The sequence below is a fragment of the Cimex lectularius genome, unplaced genomic scaffold (genome assembly GCF_000648675.2).
Source record: "Cimex lectularius strain Harlan isolate CLEC.00 unplaced genomic scaffold, Clec_2.1 scaffold87, whole genome shotgun sequence".
In the NCBI taxonomy this organism is placed as follows: Eukaryota; Metazoa; Arthropoda; class Insecta; order Hemiptera; family Cimicidae; genus Cimex; species Cimex lectularius.
The window spans coordinates 714,850-742,300 of NW_019392768.1; the positions used below are offsets into that span (position 1 = coordinate 714,850).

The 27,451-nt window shown below is 35.1% G+C and overlaps 1 protein-coding gene and 1 long non-coding RNA gene across 7 annotated transcripts in view; one reads left to right on the forward strand and one right to left on the reverse strand.

The window, feature by feature from the left end:
* LOC106667768 (ensconsin-like) overlaps positions 1-27,451 on the reverse strand; it is a 296,020-nt gene that overhangs the window by 263,694 nt on the left and 4,875 nt on the right. For 2 of the 6 annotated variants that reach the window (XM_014395936.2, XM_014395932.2), the window contains exon 1: positions 27,026-27,125. The exons of 3 other annotated variants lie outside the window; for them this stretch is intronic. In XM_014395936.2, coding sequence (XP_014251422.1) covers positions 27,026-27,056 — 31 coding nt within the window. In that variant the 5' untranslated portion in view covers positions 27,057-27,125. Of the gene's footprint in view, positions 1-27,025; positions 27,127-27,451 lie in introns of those variants that run through there. One more of the 6 variants, XM_014395926.2, reaches the window with a different exon arrangement.
* LOC106667788 overlaps positions 21-27,451 on the forward strand; it is a 245,019-nt gene continuing 217,588 nt past the window's right edge. Inside the window, exons 1-3 of the long non-coding RNA XR_002910411.1 lie at positions 21-262; positions 337-387; positions 450-583. This is a non-coding gene — a long non-coding RNA (uncharacterized LOC106667788). The remainder of the gene's footprint in view (positions 263-336; positions 388-449; positions 584-27,451) is intronic.

A 27,451-nucleotide genomic window follows, 5' to 3' on the forward strand; every position in this document is an offset into this window, starting at 1 on the left:
GTATTTTTTAAACGTATTTAATACCAAAAAGAATACAGATATAGTTTGTATATTTTGTAGGCAGTTGTTTAAAAACAGCAAATAATCGAAAACAAACGATTAAGAAACAAAACGCTTGAAACCAAGGAGATATTAAAACTAGAAATTTTTAATAACCTCATTAACATTTATAGACTACCACAGTCAAGTTAGTGTATTTCAATCGGACGGGACTTTGCACCATGAAAATGAATGGATTACTGGAAGTACTCCTGTTCACATGGTAATAAAGCAAGGATTCGAATGAATTTCTAAGTACTTGTTCCATAATATTTTTTTCGTTTAATTGTTTACTAGGAGTCCTTCCTTCTTGGTGCCCGTCGGGCTGTTGGAAGGTAAAGAAGGCCGGTGAGTAGTTACGCTTTTAAATTTAACTAAGGAATATGTTTAAATAATTTATACTTTTTCAGATTGTCTAGGCCTGATCCTTACTGAATTGTGTCCTGAATGAGCTCATAGGGAGGGCAATTAGCGCCCTCCTTTTCCGGCGCCCGGACTTAGCGTAGGATTAGAATAGATTACTGGAAGGACTCCGGTTCTCACGGTAAGACACCAAGGAATACAATGCGTTTTTAAGTACTAGTCCCTGAATTTTTTTTCTTCTTACAGGAGTCCTCCCTACTTATCCAGGGTGCCCGTCCGGTTGCGTCCGCCCGATCCTTTCTTACTCAATTGTGTACATACAAATAAAATGTATTGTGATTTTGTGCTATCTGTCATTTTTATTTAAATAATTGGTACAAATTTGTTTTCTTAAAAAAGAGCCCATTTGTATGTCATGCTTAATGAAAAACAATGACAATAATGTAAGACAATATTGTTTTATTAGATGGATTGTATGCATCAATGTATATATCAAAAGCTGTATGTACATATACATAATGGAGTGAAAGTGGAGAGATGGAAGTTTTATCATAAATGACCTTGTTCTCTAATCGCCCTTCAAACATGATAAGGGAAATAACATTGCATTCAACTAAATAAAAAGTCAGAAAGAAAATTATAACAGAACTTTATAGTTCGATAAAATGTACAAACTTTATTGCATAATTGGCAAGTTTTAATGTCTCGAAAAGCTATAATCATTTTTTTAATTTAGTGTATTATTCATTTAAATGATAATCGAATAGAGTAAACATATTAAAAGCTCAATATATACATAACAAAACAATAATCATTCGCAAGATATCGTATCGTTATTAAATAAAATGAGCTTCTATCAAATTCATTCAATATTAACTTAATCCATTACAAGTTTCTTTAAATAAATGAAGGTGTAAAATGATAACGCAAAGTAGATAATGTAATTCTGGAAAATTTAACATTAAGAGAAAATAAATCATAAGAACATCAAACAAAATGAGCTCTTATGGCGGCCTAATAATTAAGAAGTAATTACTTATTAAATTAAAATTATTTAAAGAAATACTATTGTTAAAATACTATTTCAAGCCATAAAATAGAACAAATAAATTCTTTAAATGTAATAGCAGATAAAATGAAATTACGTGTCATCACGGATGGTAAAAATAACAAAGGTAAATTCAAGAAACTTGCTATATGAGTAACTTTCTACTAAGTAAACTTTCTACTAACTTCCGTGGTAAAAGATTTCCATTAGTTATAAATATTTTACCTATTTATTTTTTTACCGATTTATTTATTTATTTTCATATACTGCTAAACTATTAAAAACAATGAGATAACTATTATGTCTATTGCAACTAACCCTGAAAATAACCTTTAAGACCAAAAATAAATCATAAGTTCTTTAATTCAATTTTATAAAATATTGAAAATATTAAATCCCCAAAGAAAAATCGGATATATATATACAGTATAATTACCAATTAACTGAAATAAATAACCCTGATCCATGACAAATATATTGGCCTAAATGATCATAATTGGCCATTTTAAATGCAATAACGACTAGAAAGTTTTTTTTGTTACATTTATTTATTATTTATAACTACAAATATTGAATAAGTAGATATTTTTTAGATGGCTGAATTTCTCTTGAACAGATAACGTTATCGAAAAACCAAAAAGTATGTACTTAACTTTAGATACTTTAGACTAGATTTAAAATTTTTAGTATTTTTATTATCTGTTGTCAGGATACTTCAGAGGAATACAACTTTGAAATTTTAAATGAGCTCGTATATTTTTTATACACGCTGTTGTAAAGGATTTATTTCTCCGAAGACGCTGGCGTTATTAAATTTTAAATTTATCAAAAAATAACGATGTTATAGCACAGAAATGAAAAGAAAAATCTAAATTTCGTTTTTATTATTATTTTCAATACGTTTAGTGATTCATCAAAATGATGTAGTAGATAAGTACTTGTAAGAGATAAAAGATGATTAACATAAAAAAATTGTGTAGTAATTTCATACACTCAACATAGGATAACAAGGTATAATAAGGTATTGAACATTTAACGCATATGTTAATTACACATACCTTATTATATCAAGATGTCCTTCTGAAACATTTAGATGTTATTGGAAAAAGAAGTGTCCAAAATGTTTCAATTAACTAAATTAAACTAAATGAGGCAAATTGAATTACAGGAGGGTGAAACAATTAAAAATAACGGGATAAAAGTATTTTATCATTATTTTATACAATGTGATAAAAAGATCAACGACTATATACGACCAACTGAACCTATAATTTCAATCTCATTTAATACAAACTTGCATATTATTTATATCCTAGATAAAAAAAAATCGAGTGTTATATATACTACCTTGAAATATAGGCACAAAAAGCAGAAAAATATATTTAGAAATATGTAGATAATTATTTTTTTAAAATACTTAAATTAGTTTTTAAAAAATTTCTCGCCGTCTAGAACCCATTGGCAAATATACTCGAACACTTGTTTAACATTTTTCGTCTAGTTTCGACACAAGAAAGCTTAAGTAAAATCATCCCTAGCCAGGAATTCAGGAAAAACTTTCAACAGTTATAACTACAGAAAAAAATTTTTATAATAAAATAGTGACTGATTATACAAATTCAAAAGACTGAAATATACCTGTAGTCCTACGCAACCTCTAGGATAAATTCACTAGTTTCGTGGTCCGCTTGACCAATTAATATCTTACAATTAATTAAGGTTTTCAGTTGAGATAAAAAGTCAATAAGGTTTTCAGTTGAGATAAAAAATTCAATGGCACGAGGGGGATTCGAACCCACGATCTTCGGCTTGATACGCCGCTGCTCTATCACTTGAGCTATCGTGACCTCGATCCCCTCGGACACCAACCTCACATCTCAACCACACCTTTTGAATTTTCCCTCCCTTTTGCCATTTTTCAAATGTCGTGTAATCAATTTGATTCTCGGCGACAAATGAAATGGATAGCTCAAAGTGGTAGAGCAGCGGCGTATCAAGCCGAAGATCGTGGGTTCGAATCCCGCTCGTGCCATTGACGTTTTTATCTCAACTGAAAAACTCTAGGATAAAGTAAATATTTTTTAAGTCAGATTTATCCAAAATTTTGTGATAGCACGGATTGGGTATGGAGAGGGGAAAACTTGAAAATTTCCATTTTTTTTTCAAATGAAATAGTGATGGAATACAAAATTCAAAAGACAGGAGTAGAATTAAATTCATAAAATGAATTAAATTCATAAAATCTCTAGGATGAAGGAATATAGTTTAAGTTAGATTTATCCAAGATTTTGAGATAGCACGAAATAACGGAAAATGCAATGATATGAAGAAGAAATATATTCACGCAACTTCCAACAACTAGCTACCTGCATACACAAAATCCAATTTAATTTGTTTTTCATTATAAAATAGTGATGGATTATACAAATCCAAGATTGATGTAGAAACAAAGTCGTAAAATCTCTAGGATAAACGAAATATGAGTTGTCAGATTTATCCAAGATTTTGAAAGAAATAGATTCAGGAAACTTCCAGTATAAAGGAAATCTGCTTAGGGCAAATTATACCTATTTCTTCTGGTCAAATGACATTATTAAGGCCATTATCGTAAGAATTGACCCTTAGACTTAATAAATTGTATAAAACGCAACCGTAATACCACAGGAAAAAGTGTTAATAAAAAAGAATCATTTGGAGGAAAATTATTCAGAATACATAATACGAAGGCGGTTGACAAAATTTTTTTCATTATGATTCACTCTTAATTGATTTAATGAAGTTTACTGAAGACGCTGGACTGGCCGGATATGCAACATCTGATTCAGAAGAAACCGAGCCATGCTGAAATTGAATATGAACTGGCCCATATAAGGAGGTTCAACAAACCCAAGATGAGATCAGTCATGCGACGTTTAGAGGCCGGATCATCCAGGCCGCATAAATATGCAGGAGGCCAGAGGCTTCTGTTCTCCAGCGCCTCGAGTAATTCATCTCGGCCCTACTTTAAACAAGGCGTGACACTAGGAAATTCTCCCGGATTATACCAGGGTTATGAACAGGCTACGGGTATCGATTGTCGGCGGATCACCTTGACACAAGGGGGTAAAGTGTGCATGTCTATTTGTGGCCGCTTAACATTCCGATCGGAACGTACAAAACCGCAATTCACGTGCAAAGTTGCCGTATGGCTATTTTTAAGAATCAATCCAGGGCAAAATGGCTTAAATTGAAAAACAGAAATGTAAAAAGTCCTATTGTTTTTCTTATTAAGGAAAATATTAAACTATAAGAAAACTTCTTAATCCAGTCTCCTCTTGTGATGTATATTTTATGAAAGGGGCGAATAACCTGGAGGCAAAAATAGGAGATCCGCAGTGCCAAGAAAAAATTAACCACCTCGTGATTTGTTATCTTAAACAGGCAAACAACCTAGTGAATTAGCCAAGGAAAAATGTTGAACCTGACTCGTTACAGGTTTAAACTAAAATGGCTTATAAACTGACTGAAATATTTCAAAACCGTCGCACTCTGAAGATTATTTTGCAGCCCAGGAAATTCCCGTCTATTAAATTCAACTTATAATAACTTAGAATATCTTGTTCCTTTAAATAATTGTGAGATTCCTCCTCGATCCCTGAGGAGCAACCCATTAAGATAGAGAAATGCTATTCGCTGGCTGGTCTGTTCTGTTTTGTGCTGGGCGCAAGCAAAATCGGCGAGAACAGGCGCATTACGATTGGTAAGGACCAAACAACATGTGCAAATTGCCCCCTATCGTTCTCATTTACTGATTTTTAGCTTGTTTTGTCTGCCGGCATGTCAGTTTTTCGCCAGAGCTTATCTACACGTCAGACAAGATGTAGATGTAGACGTAATTTTTTTCAGGGTATGGTATACTGCGCCTTTGAGAGCTATTGTATCCCCCGTTCTCTGCCTAAAGTACATCGGTGAGTCCTATTTCATCAAGAAACTTGATTAATAGGCCAGGTTATAATGGTTGAAGCTCTTCCATGGTCACATTATACATCCCAAAACATTTCCTCCTGCGGGTTAATGTAGCTCCGCAGTTTGCTAGTAAATGTGTTGGTGTCTCTCCTGCCTCCTTGCAGAATCTACATGTGCCATCTTGGATTGTTCCAATTTTCTTTAGGTGTCCATTTAATCTACAGTGTCCTGTTAGGATGCGCAGTCTGTTCCTGCTTCCTTTGACACATTCTGTGATTTCTTTCTTGCCAAAATTGGTTAGAAGATTCTTGGATTGTCTATGTTCAATGAGTGAATTCCATTGATCCTTCATTTTCTTTTGGTCCTTCTGTCTGAGATATTCGTTAATAGTGTGGATTCCTATGCCACAGAAGGGTTCGGGTCCTATCAGCGGTGTGGCAGCCCCTTTCCTTGCAAGGGTGTCCGCTTTCTCATTGCCTTCTACTCCCATGTGTCCTGGGACCCAGCAGAGGCTGACTTTATTCTGCATACCTAATATGTTTAGTTTGGTTTTGCAGTTCAGCACCATCCTTGAACTAATGGTATTTGAGCTTAGTGCTTTGATGGCTGCTTGGCTATCTGACATGATAGCTATATTCTTGTTTTTGTATCCTTTACTTAGATTGAATTGGATACATCTTTCAATTGCGAGAATCTCAGCTTGGAAAATACTGGTGTGTTTTCCCATGGGTTCTGAATATTTGGTTCCGGGTCCAAATACTCCTGCCCCCACACGTCAGACAAGCAAAACTAATGAAAATTCATCCCAGGACACCTAAAAAAAATCACGTGTCTTGTCATCCTGTTGTGCCAATTTTAGTCGGTTTTGTCTGCCGGCATTTAGCCATCTTAGGTGGTTGTTCGGTGCGGTTTGTCGTCCTTTATCAATGACGCAAAACAATGAGCACAGGCCGAACAGGATGGGCGAAAACAACCAAACTGCCAAAGTCAATCACCTTGTAGACATCAAAAGTAAAACATAAAAGCCCTCCTACAGTGTTTGTCTAATATTAACTGTTTACTAAAAAAAATCGAGCCAACGCTGAACAGGATGATCGTCATCTTAACAAATCTAAACCTTCAGTCCATCGCCCTGTGAACATCAAAATAAATCACAAATCATCTTCTACTGTCCTGTCTTCCTAGTATTAGCTGTTTAGTGGGAAACAGCGAGAATGGGCGGACCAGGATGATCGAAAAACAACCGAGTACATCGCCCTGTAGCCATCAAAATAAATTACAAATCTACTAGTGTCCTATTTTCGTTATAGTTTTAGTACTAAACAGCGACAATAGGCGGACTAAGATGAACTTAAACAACCAAATTGCTCGTTCAATACCCCGCAGACCTAAACGAAATATATCTCACAAATAAAACTATCACAAATCGTCTCTTTTTCTTCTGGTCTGTTTTTGTCTATCGGCGTTTCGAATATTATCTGTTTCACCTAAGTTATGTTTTGTGTCAGTCATTTCCCTTACCAACGCGACGAGCAAGTATAGAGAAACCAGGACCGAAATACAGTTTAACATAGTGCTGAGATAGAAGTAATAAATCTATATTAGGCTACGACAGCACTAGGGTGAACTAGGAATAGGGGAAATAAATCGTGGCACGTGCTCACCCAGCGGTCTCGGCAAAGGGCCCGAGTAATTTTTCCCCCCGCGAATTTCCAATGTATTCGATTCAAGAGATAAGATGTATGATTCGGCTTAAGTCGGGCCTAGTAATCAAATAAAACGATTACCGAAATGAATTTGTAAACCGGTCCGAGCCGTTTGAAACTACGAATGTTCTCACCGCTCTGGAATCTGAGGAGTACCCAGATGTTGTATAAATGCAAGGATCCAATTTATTCCAGAACCATTGGCTTCTACAATCTCACAGTTCTGCAAAGGTTCAGCTTTTGATCCGAGATAAATCGTTTTACCGATAACCGGAAAGCAATTCGGGAATAAATGCAGGAGAAACGTTCCAACATCGATAACAAACGGCGACTGAATAAGAGTGCGATTTTCTTAATTACAGACATCCCACAAATATTTTGCTGACAGAACCTTGATAAGATTAGGATATTCGTTAATTTCGAAAATGAAAAAACATCAAAGGATTTTGATAAAGATTAAAGCTCATGCAAATTAAGATCATAAAAACAAAAATGTTTACTCACAGTACGAATGTAATTGTACAGATAACACATACCTGAAAAAAAATTCTGTATTAAGTGACAGTAAAATGATGCAAAACAAATAACAATTAAGACAATGAATTAAATTTAATAATCATATTAATGTTAACAATTTATCTTTGTATAATAAATTTGGTTTTCCTTGGAGCATAAAAAGTTGTAACTTGAAAACCGACCCATGTATCTGATGATGTGTTAAATTAAAATATAAGATCGATGCCCTAGAGGTACTCAAATAAAATTATCGAAACAAAAATACCCCAATATAAAAAAAATCGCAAGGGTTTGTTTTATTTCGAAACATAAGAGGGTACAAGTATCTAAAAGCCAAGTACCAGTATTATTTTTATTTAATATATTTATTACAATCTATAACCTTATTTACAACATGTAATGAGTTGAATTTACAAATGACATGGATCGATCATGTATCGTGAGGGGAGTTAACAACCTTGTTGTTCGCCCGACTATACGCGAAGGCTAATCGTCGTTCAGTAGGTCACTAGACCATCTTCTCTTCAATCGTCTAGTAGGATTATAAGGGTGGATTCTATTGGATAAGTATTGGGCAACTCGGTTGGGTTGAGAGGAGTTTAGTGTGGAGAGTGGAAAATGTTTTGGGAATTATTTTCTGCAAGAAAGGAATTTTGAGGTCGTTGTGAAGTGTGTTGTTGGAGATGTAGTAAGGAGCATTGACTATGGTTCTGAGGACTTTGGATTGGAAGAACTGTATTCTTTGGATGTTGGAAGGTTCGGCCCCATAGTTCGGTCAGTTTGTTTACGTTGAAACGTTAGATTTACATGACAGTTGTCCGAAACGTTTAATTCTTGTCGTTGTAGTCGTGTGTGTTGGTCCAGGTTTGGCTTCGGTTTGGAAGGAACCCAAGGTAGCGGACTCTCTTTTTTGAGGGGTTGGATTATTAAGGAATATTCTGAGGGGTTATGCTTCGAAGGGTGAATGATATATGAGTGCTTTTGCTTTCATTTTACTTTACATCGTTTTATTCCATTCGGCTATTCGCAGGACGGCCTGGACTCCTTTGAAGCAATTACCAGTAACGTTATGAATACTTTTCCGTACCCTAGACGAACGCCAACTTATAATTGTGTATGTGCATTTTTTATGTCCGTACTTGGGTGTTTATAATTTTATATTTTAAAAAACTTTTAATTCCAAACAGAACTACATATCCAAGACAACTAAAAATCTGATAGAAGTACGTTCAAGATTCCTATTCACAACAAAACGGTAGTTGTACTTATACGGGATAAAACAAATCAAACCTTAATCCCTCAAGCCAAAAAGCCTTATGATCATTGATAATCCATTATTTATTAGCCAAACTCCACCCAATCCTCTGAATTCCTTAGGTTATGTCCTCTCAAAATCCCGATACCTGAAATTCCACTTTAACATGATCCCTTCATACCAACTCCCTCATCAGTGACCTTTCCACCCTTTCTTACAAAAATATGTATTAAAAATCTGGGAGAGGCCAATTTGAAAAATAAAACACCCAGTTACTTCGTCTAGCTTTCTAGTAATACATCTATTACATATATTTAAAAGTTTCGATATTGAAAGTAGAATAGATATAACCTTTAAAATGATTAATAATAGTTTCATGCCCTGATGAAGGAGATATATTACCAGAAAACGTGATGAAAGAGCTGAGTTTACTTTTTTCAAATTGGCCTGATCATTGCATCATCATATAAGTTTTTAATTTATGATGTAAGGCTTCTGAAAATACATCTGCCCAGCAAGGACTTGCTTACGCTCTGAATTTTTAAAAAGTATTTATAAAACCAATGGGCGAAACCTCAATCCCAAGCTAATCAACCATAATAAAACTCTTCACAAAAATCACCTAAACAGTGAAATAAAAAAGTGAGGATAGGTAGACCAAAATGATCGGTAACTATTAAAAAATAGGTTCACTCACAGACCACAAGAGAAAATCTCGAAGTAATAACACAATACATAAAAAATAAATCGAGACACAAAAAGACAGTTGCGAATAAAAGCGACAAGAATGATATCGCGGTCATAACATTTGCAATAACTAGTTTCCAATAAGGACCAAAATATGTGCATTTGTGTCAGAAAAGACCAGAGCAAATTCAAGACTATACTTAACAGAGACCATATTTTGAGTTGGGTGGTGTATACGAACGCATAAGGTTTGTAAAAATAGCATTAATTGTGTTTTTCCAAATGGAAGAGCGTCTAGTACAAAACAGTGTGCCAATCGTAGGAGGTTGAAGCTTTAATCTCATATAATAAGATTCTAAGAGGGTTGACATGTCCCTAATTTCGCAAAAATGTTGGGCATGCTGTTTGCTTCAGAGTAGGAGGGGTGTTTTTACAAAAAAATCAGAAAATGATTCTACGAAGAGTTAAAGAAAAATCGGGATGAAGAAAGAAAACGAATGGAAAAGGAAGAGTTCAAAAAGAAGAAAATGTAATAGTAGGAGGAAGAACAGTTTAAGATAGAGATTTTAGATAGAAGTACAGTTTAAAATAAAAAAAAACCGGAAGAGAAAATTTTATTGGTGCAAACATTTCTGATGTTCACTAGTGCCTATGCAACCTGCCTGCCTCCAACAGCACCTAGCTGCAAATTGAATTGCCTGGAAAAGGCATGGATTGCTGGAATGACTGCGGTTTATAGGTAAGAAAGGAATCAGATGAATTAAGTACTTTTATTTGATTCCTTACTTACCGGCCGTATGAACATAATACCAGTCGCTTCCTAACCTAGTATTATAATTGTTTTATGCATTTAACCAATTATAACTAATTTTTTACAAGAAATTTCACAGGTTAAATGATTTATAACAGATAAATGGTGAACTTTTTTTTTACAGAATAACTGGGTCCCAAGCAAGACATAGAAAGTAGAAGGAATGAAGAAGAAAAATTTATTTTTACTAATAAAAATTTATTTAACTTTTCTTTTCATTTTACACTGAATCAAACCTGTCACTCACTTAATCAGAAATCGTGAGATGCGGTCTGGTGGGATGTAGGTTTCAGAAAAACATTTTCTTTATCGTGCCAACGTTTCCATCTTTTTAAATCCACTAGTTTCGTGGTCCGCTTGACCAATTAATATCTTACAATTAATTAAGGTTTTTTTTTAGTTGAGATAAAAAAGTCAGTGTCACGAGCGGGATTAGAACCCAGATCTTCGGATAGATACGCCCCTGCTCTAACACTTGAGCTATCGTGGCCTCGATCCTTATTAAATTTAAATTCAAATTTAATAAGGATCGAGGTCACGATGGCTCAAGTAGTAGAGCAGCGGCGTATCTAGCCGAAGATCGTGGGTTCGAATCCCCCTCGTGCCATTGACTTTTTTATCTCAACTAAAAAAACCTTAATTAATTGTTTCACATTTTTATTGAGATCATCTTCAGGGCCTGGGATTTACAAACATTGTTTAAATTTAACAAATACATGAGAGTGCCAGTGAGATATTGCTGCACTAACACGACACGCAAGAATGGCACAATTACACAGAAAACAAACACTTTGAGTGAGTAGAAATACTTTGATTGAATATAAAAAATATATTTTGCATTGTATAAATTCACTTTTTTCTACATCCTACATGTATTTGTTAAATTTAAACAATGTTTGTAAATCCCAGGCCCTGAAGATGCTCTCAATAAAGATCGAAACGCTGGCACGATAAAAAAAAATGTTTTTCTGAAACCTACATCACACCAGACCGCATCTCACGATTTCTGAATACTCATCGATTAACGGTCACAAATGCTGTACTGAGGATTTATAAAAAATTTTAGGACAATATTATATATTACATTATTATTGGTATACTTCCTAATATTTTATTCCTAACAATATTTAAAAAAATTCGATATATTCAAGTTCAATGGAACACACCTTTTGTTGATAACGGAAATGGTAAAAATAATCAAACAATTAAGTTTAATTACCAATAATAAAATAGAGCTCACAAACTGGTTTTGCAGTGATCCGGATTTCGAGCTGTAATCGCTTATCCTACTATCCATGTAATCTCCTTTGTTACTGGCTATATTCTGCTTGGCATAGGCTGACGATGAGCGATCACAGCCCGTAATCAGTATATCTGCAAATCCAGTTTGTGACTGGAACCATCCTTTTCAAATATTAATTTTGTAATACTTCAGTTCTTAATGTGTCAAGCCTTATGTGCTGAAATATGCTAAATTCAATTTTTCTTTTCGCTGCGTTTTATATCATACAAAGTCAGAAATGGTAAAAAGCATATGGAAGTGTAATAAAACTCGTATTTCTATTATGTTAAATAAAACCAAGGTTAAAGACCACTATTACCGTATTGATCTTTATGGTGCAAAACGCACGATAACAGGATTTTCATTACACTGTAATTCAATGGCCCGAAGACTGAATAAATCCAACAAAAATAAATAAACAGTCAGTCGTAAGCAGGAAGGGGAAAGGAGGCCATTGGCGTCAATCTATTGAGATGTGACATTGACTCAACAATGCGCCAGTATTACAATCAACAGGGTTTAATTATACGATTTCCAGGAACAGACAGGAGAGGGATGTAAACCATTTGAGGGAAAATGCTCTTCAAATTACGATTAAAAACATTTTAAAAATTTGTAGCTTACATTTTCTTCTTTGAATTTTTGGCATTGAAAAATAACAAAGCAATGGGATATGGAAGGTTGGTTTATATGACTATTTGTTGTATGCTAGTTTTTATTATTTGTGTTGGGAGATAACATGGACATGATTTTCAGCGTTTATTCTCTAATTTTAAATGAGATTGTTTTTTAGCTTTTTTGTTTTTACTTGTATGCGCTAGGAATCAAGATTATCAGCATAACTAGTATTAACATGGATATGTTTTGTCTTAGCAAAAGTTTTCTAGTTTTAGCAAAAGTAAGAATTACTAAAACCCCTAACCATTTTTCCAATAGAATTTGACCGAATCGTCATTGTGGACTTATTTGCTATAGGCGCAAATATCACAACAATGTGATGGCTATATTATTTTAATCATCATGAACATGCTTTATCTTGTGAATCCTAGAAAGAACGAAACAATTTGTGCAACTAATTTAGATCACCAGCAATAAATTCCAAGGCCAATTTCAATTGCATATATGGTATGGTATGGTATGGTATGGTATGGTGGAAGGGATGCCGGGAAGCGGGGCTTGTGTTCCCCAGGCACTGCAGCCTTCTGGCTTATTGTACCTTCCCAGTTCCCTAGTTTAGTCAATAGACTCAATCCTTCTTCTCAGAAGTATCAGGTCATTGACTGTTATTGCTGCAATTTGGTTCCCTGAGTCTTTTTCGTACGTTAGGTTAAACCTCCATTGAGCTGTTGCTTCGCATTCGAAGATGATATGAGTGGCTGTTTCCTCCTCCTCATTACATAATCTGCAAATGGGGTCATCGCTGTATATACCCATGTTGTGTAGATGTTTTCTCAGATACCAGTGACCGGTTAGTAGTCCCACCACTCCTCTGAGTTTTGCCCTCTCCAATTGCAGCAGTGTTTTTGCCAATTTTGGTGAGGGTTGTTTCAGCATAAGTTTACTATGTCTAGCACCGCTAGAGTTTATCCACTTCTCTCTTTGTTTTGTTTGGATCCATTCTGCGATGGAGGAATCTATGTTTGTTTTTGTTATCCCAAGGATAGGTTCGGGGCCTATGTATGGTCTTGCAGATCCTCTTCTGGCCAGTTTGTCCGCCTCTTCGTTACCCAGAATTCCCCTGTGCCCTGGCACCCAAGATATCATCAGGTTGTTGTGTTCTCCCAGGTTTTGGAGATTTTGGATACATTCACTGACTAGTTTTGATGTAATTCTTTTACATGCCAATGCTTTAATAGCTGCTTGACTGTCTGATCTTATGAAATTGCATATATGACTTTTTGTCAATGTAAAAGTTTTAAAAAAATTAATTATATACAATCCGCGGATAAGTGTGGTTATTTTTGTTTCTATTTGAGGGCGACAGTCACTTCATAATGCACATGACGTCGTAAACAATGAGCATTTTATTGCCCATCGTTTACTAACTTTAACACAATGCTCAAATCCACCCTGGGATGAGGATGAACTGCGATATCTTTTTTAAAACTTTTTCAACTCGAGACAAAATCGATATTTGCATTATCTTAGTGTATTTTGTATTATGCAGGGTAAAAGAACAAGAAACACCCGATGACATTACTGAAGATCTGGTCGAAGTATCAAAAGCTAAAATGAATCATTCTGAAATTTACATCCAGTTTAAGCAAAAAAAAACGCCTGTTTAGTCATGCCTTAAAATTGAAATGAATAATTTTACACAGTCAGGCGTCCCAGCAAAAGATCCTAATCGCCTTAATATAAAACGTGAAATGCTACAAACAGGGCAAGTTCTGTTTTGAGAAAGTCCAAGACACTCCTGAACCAAGTGGATTCAATTTTCTGTCAATGGCCTGAAGGGATATCGGAATTGGAATTGCTGATCCTACTAAAATGGAAATCTGCTGAATTGATACAACAAACCTCGTTATCTAACAATGCTTGTGCGAAACTATAATTCTCCTTGTGATGTGACGACAACCGTAATTTAAAACAGATACACTTGGCTTATTAACAACACAAAGATCAATAGTGATGAATAGTTTATTGTTTGTACAAGTGGAACTTAAGTTTGCAATTTGTTTTATAACGGTCGTCTTTGAATCATTGCACGGTTATGAGAAAACTGACTGTGATTTATGATGAGACTGAAGATTCCTCAACTCTAAAACGCTTTATGTCCTACATCAACCAAAATGAAATCTTCTTAAAGTAAAACAAAGACTAAGCAAGTCAAGACTAAAAACCTAGTGTGGATCAAGTAGTTTTAGCATTGTAGTATAACTATTTGAATCTAAAAAGACCAAGGTTTGTTTTAAGAGCTGTTGATAGCAATTAAAACCAAGGCAAAAAGTAACATGGTTAGGCTAGGATCAACATCAAAGTTAATTAGATGATCCAGCCTACTTTAATCTAACTGAACAAGTTCAAATAGACAAATCATTCTTTGAGGCATTTCGAATCATGTGTTTTAAAGTTAGCTGCACCGAATAACCGTAAACATCGAACCAACGCGCCTTCCAACTGTCGCCACCGTCTGCCAACCGTGCACACCTGTTATGAGAAATGGCTCAGAAGAAATTCATCCGATATGCAAAATTACTGCCCATACCTCTGATCAGGGATCCATCGCCTTTGATCCGGAGTGGGATTTCGATGAGGCACAGCATGTCAGCACTATTAGAACACGTACTCGCACTGAACTACCTGACAGGAAGCTAGGGCAGGTGTGACGGCGGAAGCGACCAAACCCCCACCTACTATTTCAATCCGATAGCTGAGCAATATAAACGAATAGCAGTTTGTGGGAAAAGAGACAAACGAGAGATGTGAATGTTAATAGGAAGAAAAGAAATACGCTGAACAAGATAATCAAACCAGATGATTCGAGGACGTTTCGTTTCAAATGAGTAACAATATTTGATAAACATTCATTGTTTTAACTGCTGACTTTGTTATTATTCACTACCCAGTAGTCACTGAGTTTTTGAAACAGTTATCCAAAGGCAAGCAGCAACTATATTTAATACAGACATAGTCTGACGTTATATACTGCCAGTAACTTACTGCCTTGAGCATTTTGAATGAAGCTATGGGGTTTTATATAGCATCTGGGAAAGAAGAAAAAGAAAAACAAAAGGAGCATACCAAGCTTGATAAAATAAACAATAGGTCAATACTTCACTCATAAAATCTCCGAGACCATACTAGCGTAATATATTACACACAGGCGTTGACTGGCGTATGTATTAACTCATCAATCATCTTTTACAATAATAATTTTAATTTACTGAGCCAAAATAAATATCCACGGTTAAAATTCGTAATATGACTAATTGTAATAATAATAAAACGGAGAATTTGTAAGTTCTGTAAAACCATGAAACCTGTAAACTTCATAACCGTACCAGCCTTGTGACCATAAGGTTACACCATGACTGCTTTCATCTAACAGCTGACAATTACTTCTTTTTAGATTAATTAATATTTTATGGCGAAAGGAGAGAACATTAGGAGTGGTCTGCAAGTGTAGTTTCGTCGTTTTCGATCATCCTCGTCCGCCCAGTTTCACTGGTTTTGCCTGTCACACCTGGGTCAAAAAACGAAATGGCTAAATGCCGGCAGACAAAACTAGATAAAATTTGCAAAACAGGGCGATGGAGGCATTTTGGGACGATGAACTAGTCTGACTTTCCGATCATCCTGGTCCGGCCAGCTTCGCTAGTTTTGAATGTCGCATTAAGAAATATCAAGGGTAACAAAAGACGTAACCCAAAACCAACGAACCAAATCTGCCTAAAAATTACAAAACCATGTAATGGGAAAATTTTTAAAATGATGAACTAGTATGGACATTGCGATTCCGCCCAGTCTCGCTGGTTTTGCATGTCGCGTTGATAAAGGACGGTTTAAAGCCCCTAGCCAAAAACCAACGAAAATGGCAAAATGCCGGCAGACAAAACCAGCTAAAATGGTAAAACAGGGAGATAAGGGGACATTTAGGGAAGATGAACCTGTATTGGTAAGTTTGCAATCATTCTGGTCCACTCAATCTTGTTGGTTTTGCCTGCCAGATGTGTTACTAATAACCAAGACTGACAAAAGTCCCGGGTCGCCAACGAAAACTAAATACATGCAGACAAATCCAACTAAAATTGGAAAAAAACAAGGCGATAGTTGAAAATTTGTCACGATGAACTTCAATTTGGTCGTTTATCATCCTGGTCCGCCCAGTTTCACTAGTTTGCCTACCACTCACGTTGATAAAGGGACTGAAAAAAGCCACAAGCCATCAACGAAAAATAGCTAGACACCAACAATGTAAAACCACCTAAAAACGGGTAAAACAGGACGATAGGAGACATTCTGGGACGAAACACTTTTAGTTCTGTTCAAAGCTACCACAGAAAAAGGCAAAATTCGTCTGCAGTAGTAAAACTTTAAACTTTAAAGAATTACACAGAAAAAATCTCTTTACAGATGCTATCAAAACAACCCCAAGATATCAATGGATATTCTTTATAGAACTTAATGTCACTACTTAATATGAAATCAAATAGTGGTGTATAACATATTGCAAAAATATTTAGTCTATACTCATTATTGACAGGCTATTTGTCTTATCTGTCTACGTTTTTAGCGATAAAAATTATAACTTATGGATTGAATGGAGTCTGTGGGCATTTAATAAAAATTACACAGGTTGAATTTTTAAAAGCATAATTTTTTTTTAGATTTGAAATAACAGGTGGAAAGTTTCGTATGTCGGATGAATTCAAGACTGTAGGAACGTTTTGCAATTGAATCACGTCAACACGACCGCAGCAATTTTGCTTTTTTTTTTGGACGAGGCCAACGAGGATTTCAAGAGAAAACATAACCAACTGTGCAAACTCATAACATAACCGCCGGTTTATCGACGATTACCCTAACAACTGCAATTAAAACGTGCATATTCGCGAAGGATTACGGGAAACTGGCACTTTTTTTTCTCCAACGGGCAATAAAGTCCTTATTTGCGATAACAATATACCCGGGGGTTTTTTTCCTCTCGACTTTCGCAATATTACAAGAAAAGGTATTGTGCCGCGTTTTTTGTTTAGAGAAAGCCGGTTTACAACGCCGCCACCTGACAATCCGGGTCTGATTAGTTGTACACAATATTCAAAATCGTTTTCGACAATATCCCTAGCAAATTGCCTTCTAATAACTATTAGAAAGTAAAATGTGAAACCAGTCGGAAACAATGGATAGGCAGAAGAGACTCTGGAGGAATTCAGTTGGCCTTAATTTTTTCAGGAGTTAACAAAGGGCAAATTAATTTGACGGTTTATTGTAATAGAATTCAGGTTAAGTAACAAGACAACAGTAATTAGTAAATCCTTTGCCCTTGCGTAATATTGACAGAACATTTTAGAGTTGTTTGAATAACAACCTGCCATAAATACTCAACGACATATTAACAATAGTCACCCGAAAACTTACATAAATATATTTCCAGTTGGCCACTCGCTGTTGTAAATAAAAGCATTTTCAAGAATTAACACTAATAGAAAAGACCTTGTCTAGATAATTCTACATAACTACAGGGTTTCATGCCTTGGTTCCTTATAGAGAGCGAGTAGGAATGCAACCTGACATCAGAGCAGTATTTAAGAACATCAGCGTGTATATGCATAGCATACATAGCTATCTCAGATAATCCATAAGCAACGAATTTTTGGTCATTCTACATATGATTACCGTAAATAATCGAAGTAACTTCTTAGGTTAATGCTTCCTGTGATTGATCCTATTTATTAGTGTGAATGGGTAATGTATGTGAACCAGACGACAGAATAGTGGTACACTCTTCGACTTAACAGTTCGAGTATAGTGTCTTTGTTTATGGATTATAGAAAGCAATAAAGCCACGTATGATATATAATTGTACCAATATGAGAATAGTACTCGCGCGCAGGAACGATTTTCGGGCCCTTCTACATATTTTTTGCCGCAGATTAACCATGTTAATAGTTAGCTTAACGCTTCATATGATAGATCGTATTTATTAGCGTGAATGTAAAGTGTATTTAAAGCTAGACGGCGCAATAATGGCAAATACTTAAAGTAGAGTAGACTAAAGTAGAGTTTGAGTATGTGGTCTTTCTCAAAGATTTTATAGTTGAATCATGTGTGGCATGTGATTGTAGAGTAACAACCCATGGCTCCTTATAGAGAGCGAGTTGGGATACCGCCCAATATGAAAACAGTACTTGCGCAAGGAACGAGTTTCTGGCCCGTCTACATATTTTGCTGGTGTAGATTAACCATGTTAATAGTTAGCTTAACGCTTGATATGATAGATCGTATTTATTAGCGTGAATGTAAAGTGTACTTAAAGCTAGACGGCTCAATAATGGCATATACTTAGACTGAATTAGAGTTTGAGTGTGGTCTTTTTCACAGATTATATAATTGAATCATGTGTGGCATGTGATTGTAGAATAACAACCCATGGCTCCTTATAGAGAGCGAGTTGGGATACCGCCCAATATGAGAACAGTACTTGCGCGCAGGAACGATTTTCTGGCTCGTCTAGGGATGGTTATGTGTAGAAGAAACTAGATGGTGGAATATTGGCCCATACTTTAGACTCGTAATAAAATTGGGTATGGGACTATTACACTGAATAATAAAACTATGGGTCAGATACAATTGAAGGGTGTTATACCTTGGTTCCTTATAAAGGGTAAGTAGGAATACCACATGGCATGAGAGCAACATTTAAGGAAGAACATAATTGAAGGGTGTTATGCCTTGGCTCCTTGCAGGGAGCGAGTAGGGACGTCAGCCGACATTTCAGTACATTTCTGGCTATTGTACTGTATATTGTTGGTGTAGAAAATGCATGTAAATATTTAGTTTTCTTCGTGTGATTGGTCGTATTTATTAGCGTGAATGTAAAGTGGTGAAAAATTTGTGTATAGTGATGGAGTGTTAACGGTATGAATTTAAAAAAGATCGGTTGTCGCTTGCCCTAAACTTCACCGCGCAAGACGGGCCAAATTCTTTTCTCTCTCCAATGGCTTTGGATACGAATTTATATTAATTTTAAATTATATAAACCATGAATTACAAACGTTCGGATAAGAATATGGACAATTTTCATTAGTTGATTATTATAGTATACACATCGTTTGGAGAAGAAACATCGTGACTTTTCGTTTCTGATTATTTTGTTTATTTATTACTACGCAATCTCAGAATTTTGAAAATCAAATAATCCGAGTCACGACACAATCAAAGGTAAAAATAATAACAAAAACAATTTATTTAGTCAACATCCTCACGGGGCAGAGTTCGTTGGATCTTCTGGTAAAATATATATTTTTTAAGGCTCAAAATAAGATTAAAACATGTCAAATGTAGCATTCTCTGGTTGTGCCAAATGATTTGTAATTATACGGATTTGAACAAATAAACGATTAGTGCATTTAATAAATTAATGGTGTTTCAAAACCTTGAAAATAAAAGTCTAAAATTCAATTAGACGTACAAGATATTTTATTAGCACACTTTTACGAACAGAAAAACAAAATATCCACCTACGGAAAAAAAACGCAGAAATAAACGTACAGACACTCATACTTAATCTTCTTACGAGTAAATCAACAAGAACAAGACAAATACACACCCACACAAACCAATAAACCCACATATGCATAACTGCATCATCTTGAACAGTCACAGATGAAGGGGCTATTCGCGCTTCTGAACGACTTTTGTCCATATTTTGGTCTCACATGCAGCACTATCGTGCTGGTGTTTCATAACAAAAGCATGTAATTCACTAGCTGGAGAACAGAAACTTCAGTGCGGAATTGTAATTTCAACTTTATTGCAGTGTGGTCGAACTTTAAGATTAGCGAGAGAGACCTTTAAGTTCACCTTTCATTGATTCAGTAGAACGAAATGTTACGAAATCCCGAATGCACCTAGGACAGGGAAAATGAAAAACGCCGCAATATTTGCACACAAAAATAAAAGTGCAATATTGATAACCTATCTCTGTGAAAAAGAGTACCGTTGTGGAATTTTTTTTTCTTTGAATCGAACACCCGTTGGTGACGAAAAAATTGCAATTCGCGGTGCATCGCGTGTCCCTCCCTCCGCAGAAAACGAAAGGATCCTTGGCAATGCCGGCGTACCGAAATAGTGGAGGGGTCATAGCGGTGACGTTTGATAAAATCGCCCTGGCAACAGCCAAGTTGTTGACCGCAAACAATCCTCCGGCTCCGCAGCACTCGGCGTGACTTTCATAGGAAAAATAACTTTCAAAATACAAAAATTCAACAGATTTGCAAGAATAGATAGAAAAGGCTGTTTTAGCCTCCAAGACTAAAAAACTGAATTAACTTAGCTAGCGTGAGATCCCACATAGCTCTTTCGCTGAGATAACGGGAGCGATCGTTTATCACTGAATTTGCATTTTACAATGCAAACAAAGGGAAACAACAATTTCGAATATCTCGTCATTGTTTTCACAGATGGAATAGATCTGACGTTTGTCATACGTTTTTACCTTGGGAAAACATAGTACTTTGATTCATGAGCTTTTTTGCTACATCGCTCATTCGTCTACAAAGCACATAATCCCTTTTTGCTTTTATTACAACTACGACTTATAGGTCGCAAACGAGTCAAAGTTATAACTGACCTAATGATAATGTAGTTTGTCATACACGATAAGAGTTGTCAGTCAGATTTCGCATTGTGTTGGTCATTTCTAAGATCTTTCGGTCATAACCGCTTTGAACTACGTGTAGCATTTTCCGGGAATAGATAGTCAAGACTATAGTGATGATAAAGAAGAAAGATTCCGCAGATGTTATTTTATTATAACATTACTTGTGATCAAGGACAATTGAGATGTGGATGTTATTGTAGATTGTTTGGGTTAAAATAGAGTTCCGTAGGATTTTCAATTGGATGGATTGGAATTTATTTCGGTGATTTTGGTGTCTTTTAGTGAGGTGTAAGCTAGGTGTGTTAGCTAGCTTAGGTCAAACCTAAGTAGTTTAGTGACTGATAGTTTCCTGTTTTTCAGTCGAAAAATGAGGATTCCATGTTACTCGCTCAATATTATAGGATAGAATATTCCCCATTTAGATAGACTGAGGAATAAATAAATAGATCTGTACAAAAGACTGAAAAAAGGAGGTATAGATGAAGTTGGATGTTACTACTATATACGGGTCAACATTGAAACCTTGTCAGGGAAAATACTAATGTCGGCAGTGTACAATGTGAACAGAAGCGGACCAAAAATGCTCCCTTGGAGGACGTCCGCTTTAATGTAAATTTAAGAAGGAAAAGATTTCTTGTAAGTGGTCTAATAGATTTTAAAGATAAGAGGTCATTCAGGTCATTCAAAGTAAGAGAAGAGAAAATGTACTAAGTAATAAACAAAATTAATCGTTACGATGATGGATAAGGCGAATAATCAGTTATTGAAAGAGATCATTATGATTTGCTACATTATTGAACAGGAGTTGTAGTAAAAGAGGATTTAATTGAACAAAACATTTAATCTTTTCTCTCTGCTCGGCAATTCGAGAGCATAGTGCAGGGAAATTAGATGAGTTGGGCCAGGTCAAATTCAGGGCACGTCAGGCCTGGGAGATATTGGTAAATCCATCATTCGGGCATTCCGGATTCGTCTTTCGGCTCAATTTTAAATATGAAAGACCCACGGGAAAGCAGTATTTTTTCGGTAAAACAAACCAGTATCGGTCAAATGTCTGACTAAAATATGCTATGGTATACTAGGATGCATCCTTTCATTTCCTCAGACCCAGTTCCTCCCATTGCCCGAACAAAATGTCTAATTATTAATTACTATCCCCGATGCCAAGAAAGCTATCAACAATAATTGGAACGTTTGCCTCGCTCTGCCGGTAATGCGTAAAAGCCTCCTAACTTCAATAGGTTAAAAAAATATGTAAATCACAACCATTGAACTTTATTATTTAACGTATCGAAATGTCTTAACACACTGCATCATCTGGACTTTAGGTCAGGACTTATCAACAGTCTTAATGTAGATGGTAAAGTGCTTTCCGTGAATCTCAATTACTTTGCAAAAACTTAGCTCCACCTTCTCATCCATATATCATCTATTTCCTTGGGGTGCCTCTACAGTCAAAAGATGTATGATAACCGGTACAAAAGCCTAGAATTTTATCTTTCCTGGAGGCACTCGTACTGCAGTAGAAAAGGGCTATTTAAAAAAAAAAAATCTTGGGGCTCGAATCTGCTCTCTTTGGCAAGATACGCACACAAATGTCAATAATCCGAATAAAGATGAATACCCACTCCGCCTAGGCTCTTTCCATAGGTATAAGTCATTCTTTTTGGGCCAGACATATCAAAGCATCAATAATAAACACCCGACTATGTTTATAAAAACGAGTGACTGGATACTAAAAAGAAGTACCGCAAGATGCAGATATATGTATGTCTACACGTATTGTTCCAAAAGCTCAGAATATTTTATTTACTACCGCAGTAACATAGGTCCACATGTCCACATAAACACTCGCAGATTCTCTTATTTATGAGACTAACATCAATATATTTTTTTAAAAATTAATTAATTAAAAAAAATAAGGCTAACCCATCCATCCTTATTGGCTCTTTTCAAAGACATAATTTTTTTTTACTTGGACAAACTTAGCAAAACCTATGACCCGAGTATGCTTACCTTATGAGTACATAGAGTTTCAAATCATCACAAATATATATCAGTCAACATCTGTTCAAAATCCAGGGGCTGGGACTACGGTAATCTGAGGTATTATTAAATCTTTATTAAGTCTCTGTTCCTGAACATACTGCCTAGTAATGAATCTGCATATATCGCTGCTAACAAAGTTGTAGTCAACGGATTGTTCAAACAAACGACTAGAGAAACCAGAGGTTTAGTCACAAATGTAGAAGATGGTAAGCTAAAATAGAAACCAATCGTTTAGAATGGCCGGCTAAAGCTGAAAAGAAGTGAGGAAGTTGTTTTAGCTAGATTGAAGACTAGGCATTGTACAGTCAACCAAGCATCATCTAATGGTACATGAACAATCTCCCATCTGTATTAGGGGTGTCAGTCAGGGCATCAAAGGTATTCATGCAAACTGAATTTTGTGCGTTTAAGTCGAAATGTTTTATGACCAAGTTTGCCATTTCGGGACTAATAGCACACTACCAAGTTTTAAGATCGGTTAACCGGTATGCAATGCTATTTGTACATTTTCGAGGTTTGGGTAAGTGGTGTTCATGATGCGTTCACAAAGTAATCAGAAAAGACTGGGAAAGGACGATGAAAAAGTCGTCGAATAAAGATAAAATTTGATATCAAAAGAGGGACAACGCACTTTTAAATAGATAATCTGGCAAATGTACCTTTGGTATTAAAAAATCTTAATCAATATGAACATCTCGAAAGGACTTATATTGATATCCTACTTACTTATCTTAATTGCACAATAACAATTTAACACCATACAACTACTTTGTGAATATTCTAAATATAAACTTTAAAATCAACTTCCTTGGTTTCCCTTTTAAAAGAAATTTAAAATATTTTACAAAAAAAATCTTTTTTGTTCAACAATTCAGTTTTTAATTAAATTAAGTTGAATATGAACAATATTCCTGGTCAGTATGGATGGAGAACTACCCCCTCTGATATGTGGATGCACATTTTTTGCCAACCTTCCACAAAAAAAATTGACCAGAATTTCGCACACCTCAAGCAGCCGAGCATGAACACTGATCCTAGCTTTAATTAAGTGCATTATGTCATCGCCGACACGGTCCCGTGATGCCAGGGCGAACGACTGCTTTTATAATGTTAAAAAAAACTAAGAACAGAGAACATTTTCTTGACAAATTGAAAAAGGACATTGTTATCCTTATTACGTTATATTTTTCATCGCCTTGAGTAATTCTATTGTTGCAAGGTTGACATATTGTTACAAATCAACTTTGAATGGTTAAAAGCATTCTTCGAGTGATGGACAATTTGACGTGAAGACATCTTGGAACGCCGTATCTTGAGTCCTTATCTACAGCACACATTGTAATTACCAATCGAACATTTACAAGATGGGTCGACACGGGAATTTTCCTCTCGGGCAAATGACAGGAAGGTTTCGCCATTTTGGCAGATCCGACCGCAGAAGGCCGATAGACAAAACCAGCGAGAACAGACGGACCAAGGCGATCGAGGACGATCACTACAGGTTCATCACCTCGCACACCTCACCACAATATTTCACAAACCCTTGGAATTTTGTATCCTTCTGACGAATATTAACATCCATCCAAGAACAACATAAAGACTACTGAACGATTAATTTTATATTCATAAACGTAATTAACTGTAGAATTTTAACACTTGTTTTAACCGAGCAATAGAATAACAATACAGAACTGTTTTATAAACTTTTTCTTTTAAATTTACATAACGGATTTTCGTCAACACGGTGTTTCAACACTGTCCCAGACAATTCGCAAGACGAATCGGTCATTTTGTCGCCAACAAATAAAATGAAATAAAAAAATATAATACTTTACAATTGATTTGTGAACAAAAGCCATTTAAAAGAATATTTCCGTTTTGCAAAAGCAATGCAATTATTATCGAATAATTAGATTCAGGATATCAAGGTTGTCTGTTATTTCTATTTAACAAAAAAGACCAAAATACAAAACGTTAAACTGCAAATTTTGGATTAATACAGACAAGCGACAACTTAAATTTTAATTGTCCCCCTTACAAGCTTACAAGGAAATAAACACTGTCCCCCCTTTTCAAGGGTCAGAGGCGATTTTAAACTTAAATTTCAATTTTCCCCTTTACAAGCTTACAAGGAAATGAAATGAAAACTGCTTTTCCCACTTTTCCAGGGTCAGTGGCGATTTTAAATTTAAATTTCGGCCGTCGACGACTTGGCTCTGACGATAAGTTTCAAAACAAAAAAGTGCACTTCTGCAAGTTTTAAATGTTTGCCCAGGGACACTATCTCAAAGAAAAAGGCCTCAAATTCGTTGTTTCGTCAGTAAAGCTTTTATCTTTAATCTTGGTAGTGAAATGGTATCGGTTTAATGGAATTTCCTGACATGAATGCTTTCACTGATAAGCTCACAAGTCAAACGGTTTAACGCAAGAATGAAAATGTCAAAATGGAGATTATTCAATTTGAAAAATAAAAAACTCAAGGACAAAGAAATTAACAAATCCTAATAAGAATCCAATACAATAAACGGCTTTACGTTTGCTGGAATTAGATGGATAGACACGATTTTTAGATTCTAAGTGAACCCTTGAACTTATAAATTGGTTAAAAATGAAATCCACTATAAAACTAAACATATGAAATTTATTATCGCAGGTAGAAGTAAATTTTTTTATAACCAAGAAAAAAAGTTAATTTCATGGTCAATAAAAAGTCGTTTATTTCACAACATCCCTTTACAGAACTTATTCTATTATCTTCTTACTATTCTACTAAATCTCAGCGTAAATGAAATGAAAATAAACTCCCAGACTATAAAATTAACAAATCACAATAAAAATCTATTAAAATAAACGTCTTCAAATTTGATGGAAGTGGATGGATGGACACGATTTGCACAGGTTTTAAGAGAAACCTTGAACTTCTTTTATTAATGGGTTAATTAATTAAATCCATTATAAAATTAAATACATGAAATTAGTATCACTTACAGACAACAATTATTATTTTTATCTAAGGCCTTTTATAGACTTTTTTTAACCAAGACATTAGATGAAAAGAATAATTACTTGAAAAAATTTAATTTTATGGACAATAAAAAACCATTTATTTCACTGTACGGTATATCTAACTTATATTCTTATTACTCTACTAGATTTGGCTTGTATGAAATGAAAATAAACTCCCAGACTATAAAACTAACAAATCACAATAAAAATCTATTAAAATAAACGTCTTCAAATTTGATGAAAGTGGAGGGATGGACACGATTTGCACAGATTTTAAAAGAAACCTTGAACTTCTTTTATTAATGGGTTAAAATTAATTAAATCAATTATAAAATTAAATGAAATTAGTATCACCTAAAGGCAACAATTATTCCTTTTATTAAGGCCTTTTATATCTCAACCAAGACATTAGATGAAAAGAATAATTAATGGAAAAAATTTAATTTATGGACCATAAAAAACCATTTATTTCACTGTAAGATATCTAACTTATATTCTTATTATTCTACTAGATTTCGCTTGTATTAAATGAAAATAAACTACCAGACTATATAACTAAAAAGTCAAAATAAAAATCTATTAAAATAAACGTCTTCAAATTTGATGGAATAAACGGATGGACACGATTTCCTCAGATCCTAGGTGAATCCTTTATCTTGTGGATTGAACTTGAAATTGGGTTCGAAGAGCAATTTACCGACTAAAAAAACTATTTTAGAAATAAACAAGTCAAAAAAGCCAATCTTGTAGACAGTAAAAATATTCTATATTAAATTTTCGAAATCTACAATTTCATTACTACCTAGGTATATTATTGTACTTTCTGCTTATTCTACTAGAAATTACCATGGACTTGCTTAAAATAAACGGCCAGGCTATTAAAATTAAATAAAAATAAAAATAACATAAACATCTTAATGGATGGACGCGATTTCCTTCAGATATGAGTATTTCATTTAATATTAGCATCGTTTAATTAATTAAATTCATTACCTAAATCTTGTTCTGAAGATGCAACGACCATTGTACCCTGTTTTGTTTTTTTAGTTTATCTTCGGTGTCAGATGAAACACATGACACGGGACACAAGGCACTTAAAGATACACTGAGGAGGGAGCCCCCTGCCGCAGAGATCCCCCTAAAACTCCGTCCCCCCACCAACTGAGCTGAGATATCACTCCGCCCTCACTGCCCCATATTATAATTAGCCGGAATAAACACAGTTTTTATCCGACTGAATCGGTTTTAAGTGTTTACACTATGGTTCAGCTGGATTGATAAGAATCTCGACGAAAGTCCTGTGTCGAAGGTAAAGAATAGAACAATTGCAACTAGTTTTGGTTGTAAAACCCACCGACAAATAATTTTAATATGGTCAAGTCAAAAACACATTTTACCAAATCAATTTCAAGGCCCAAA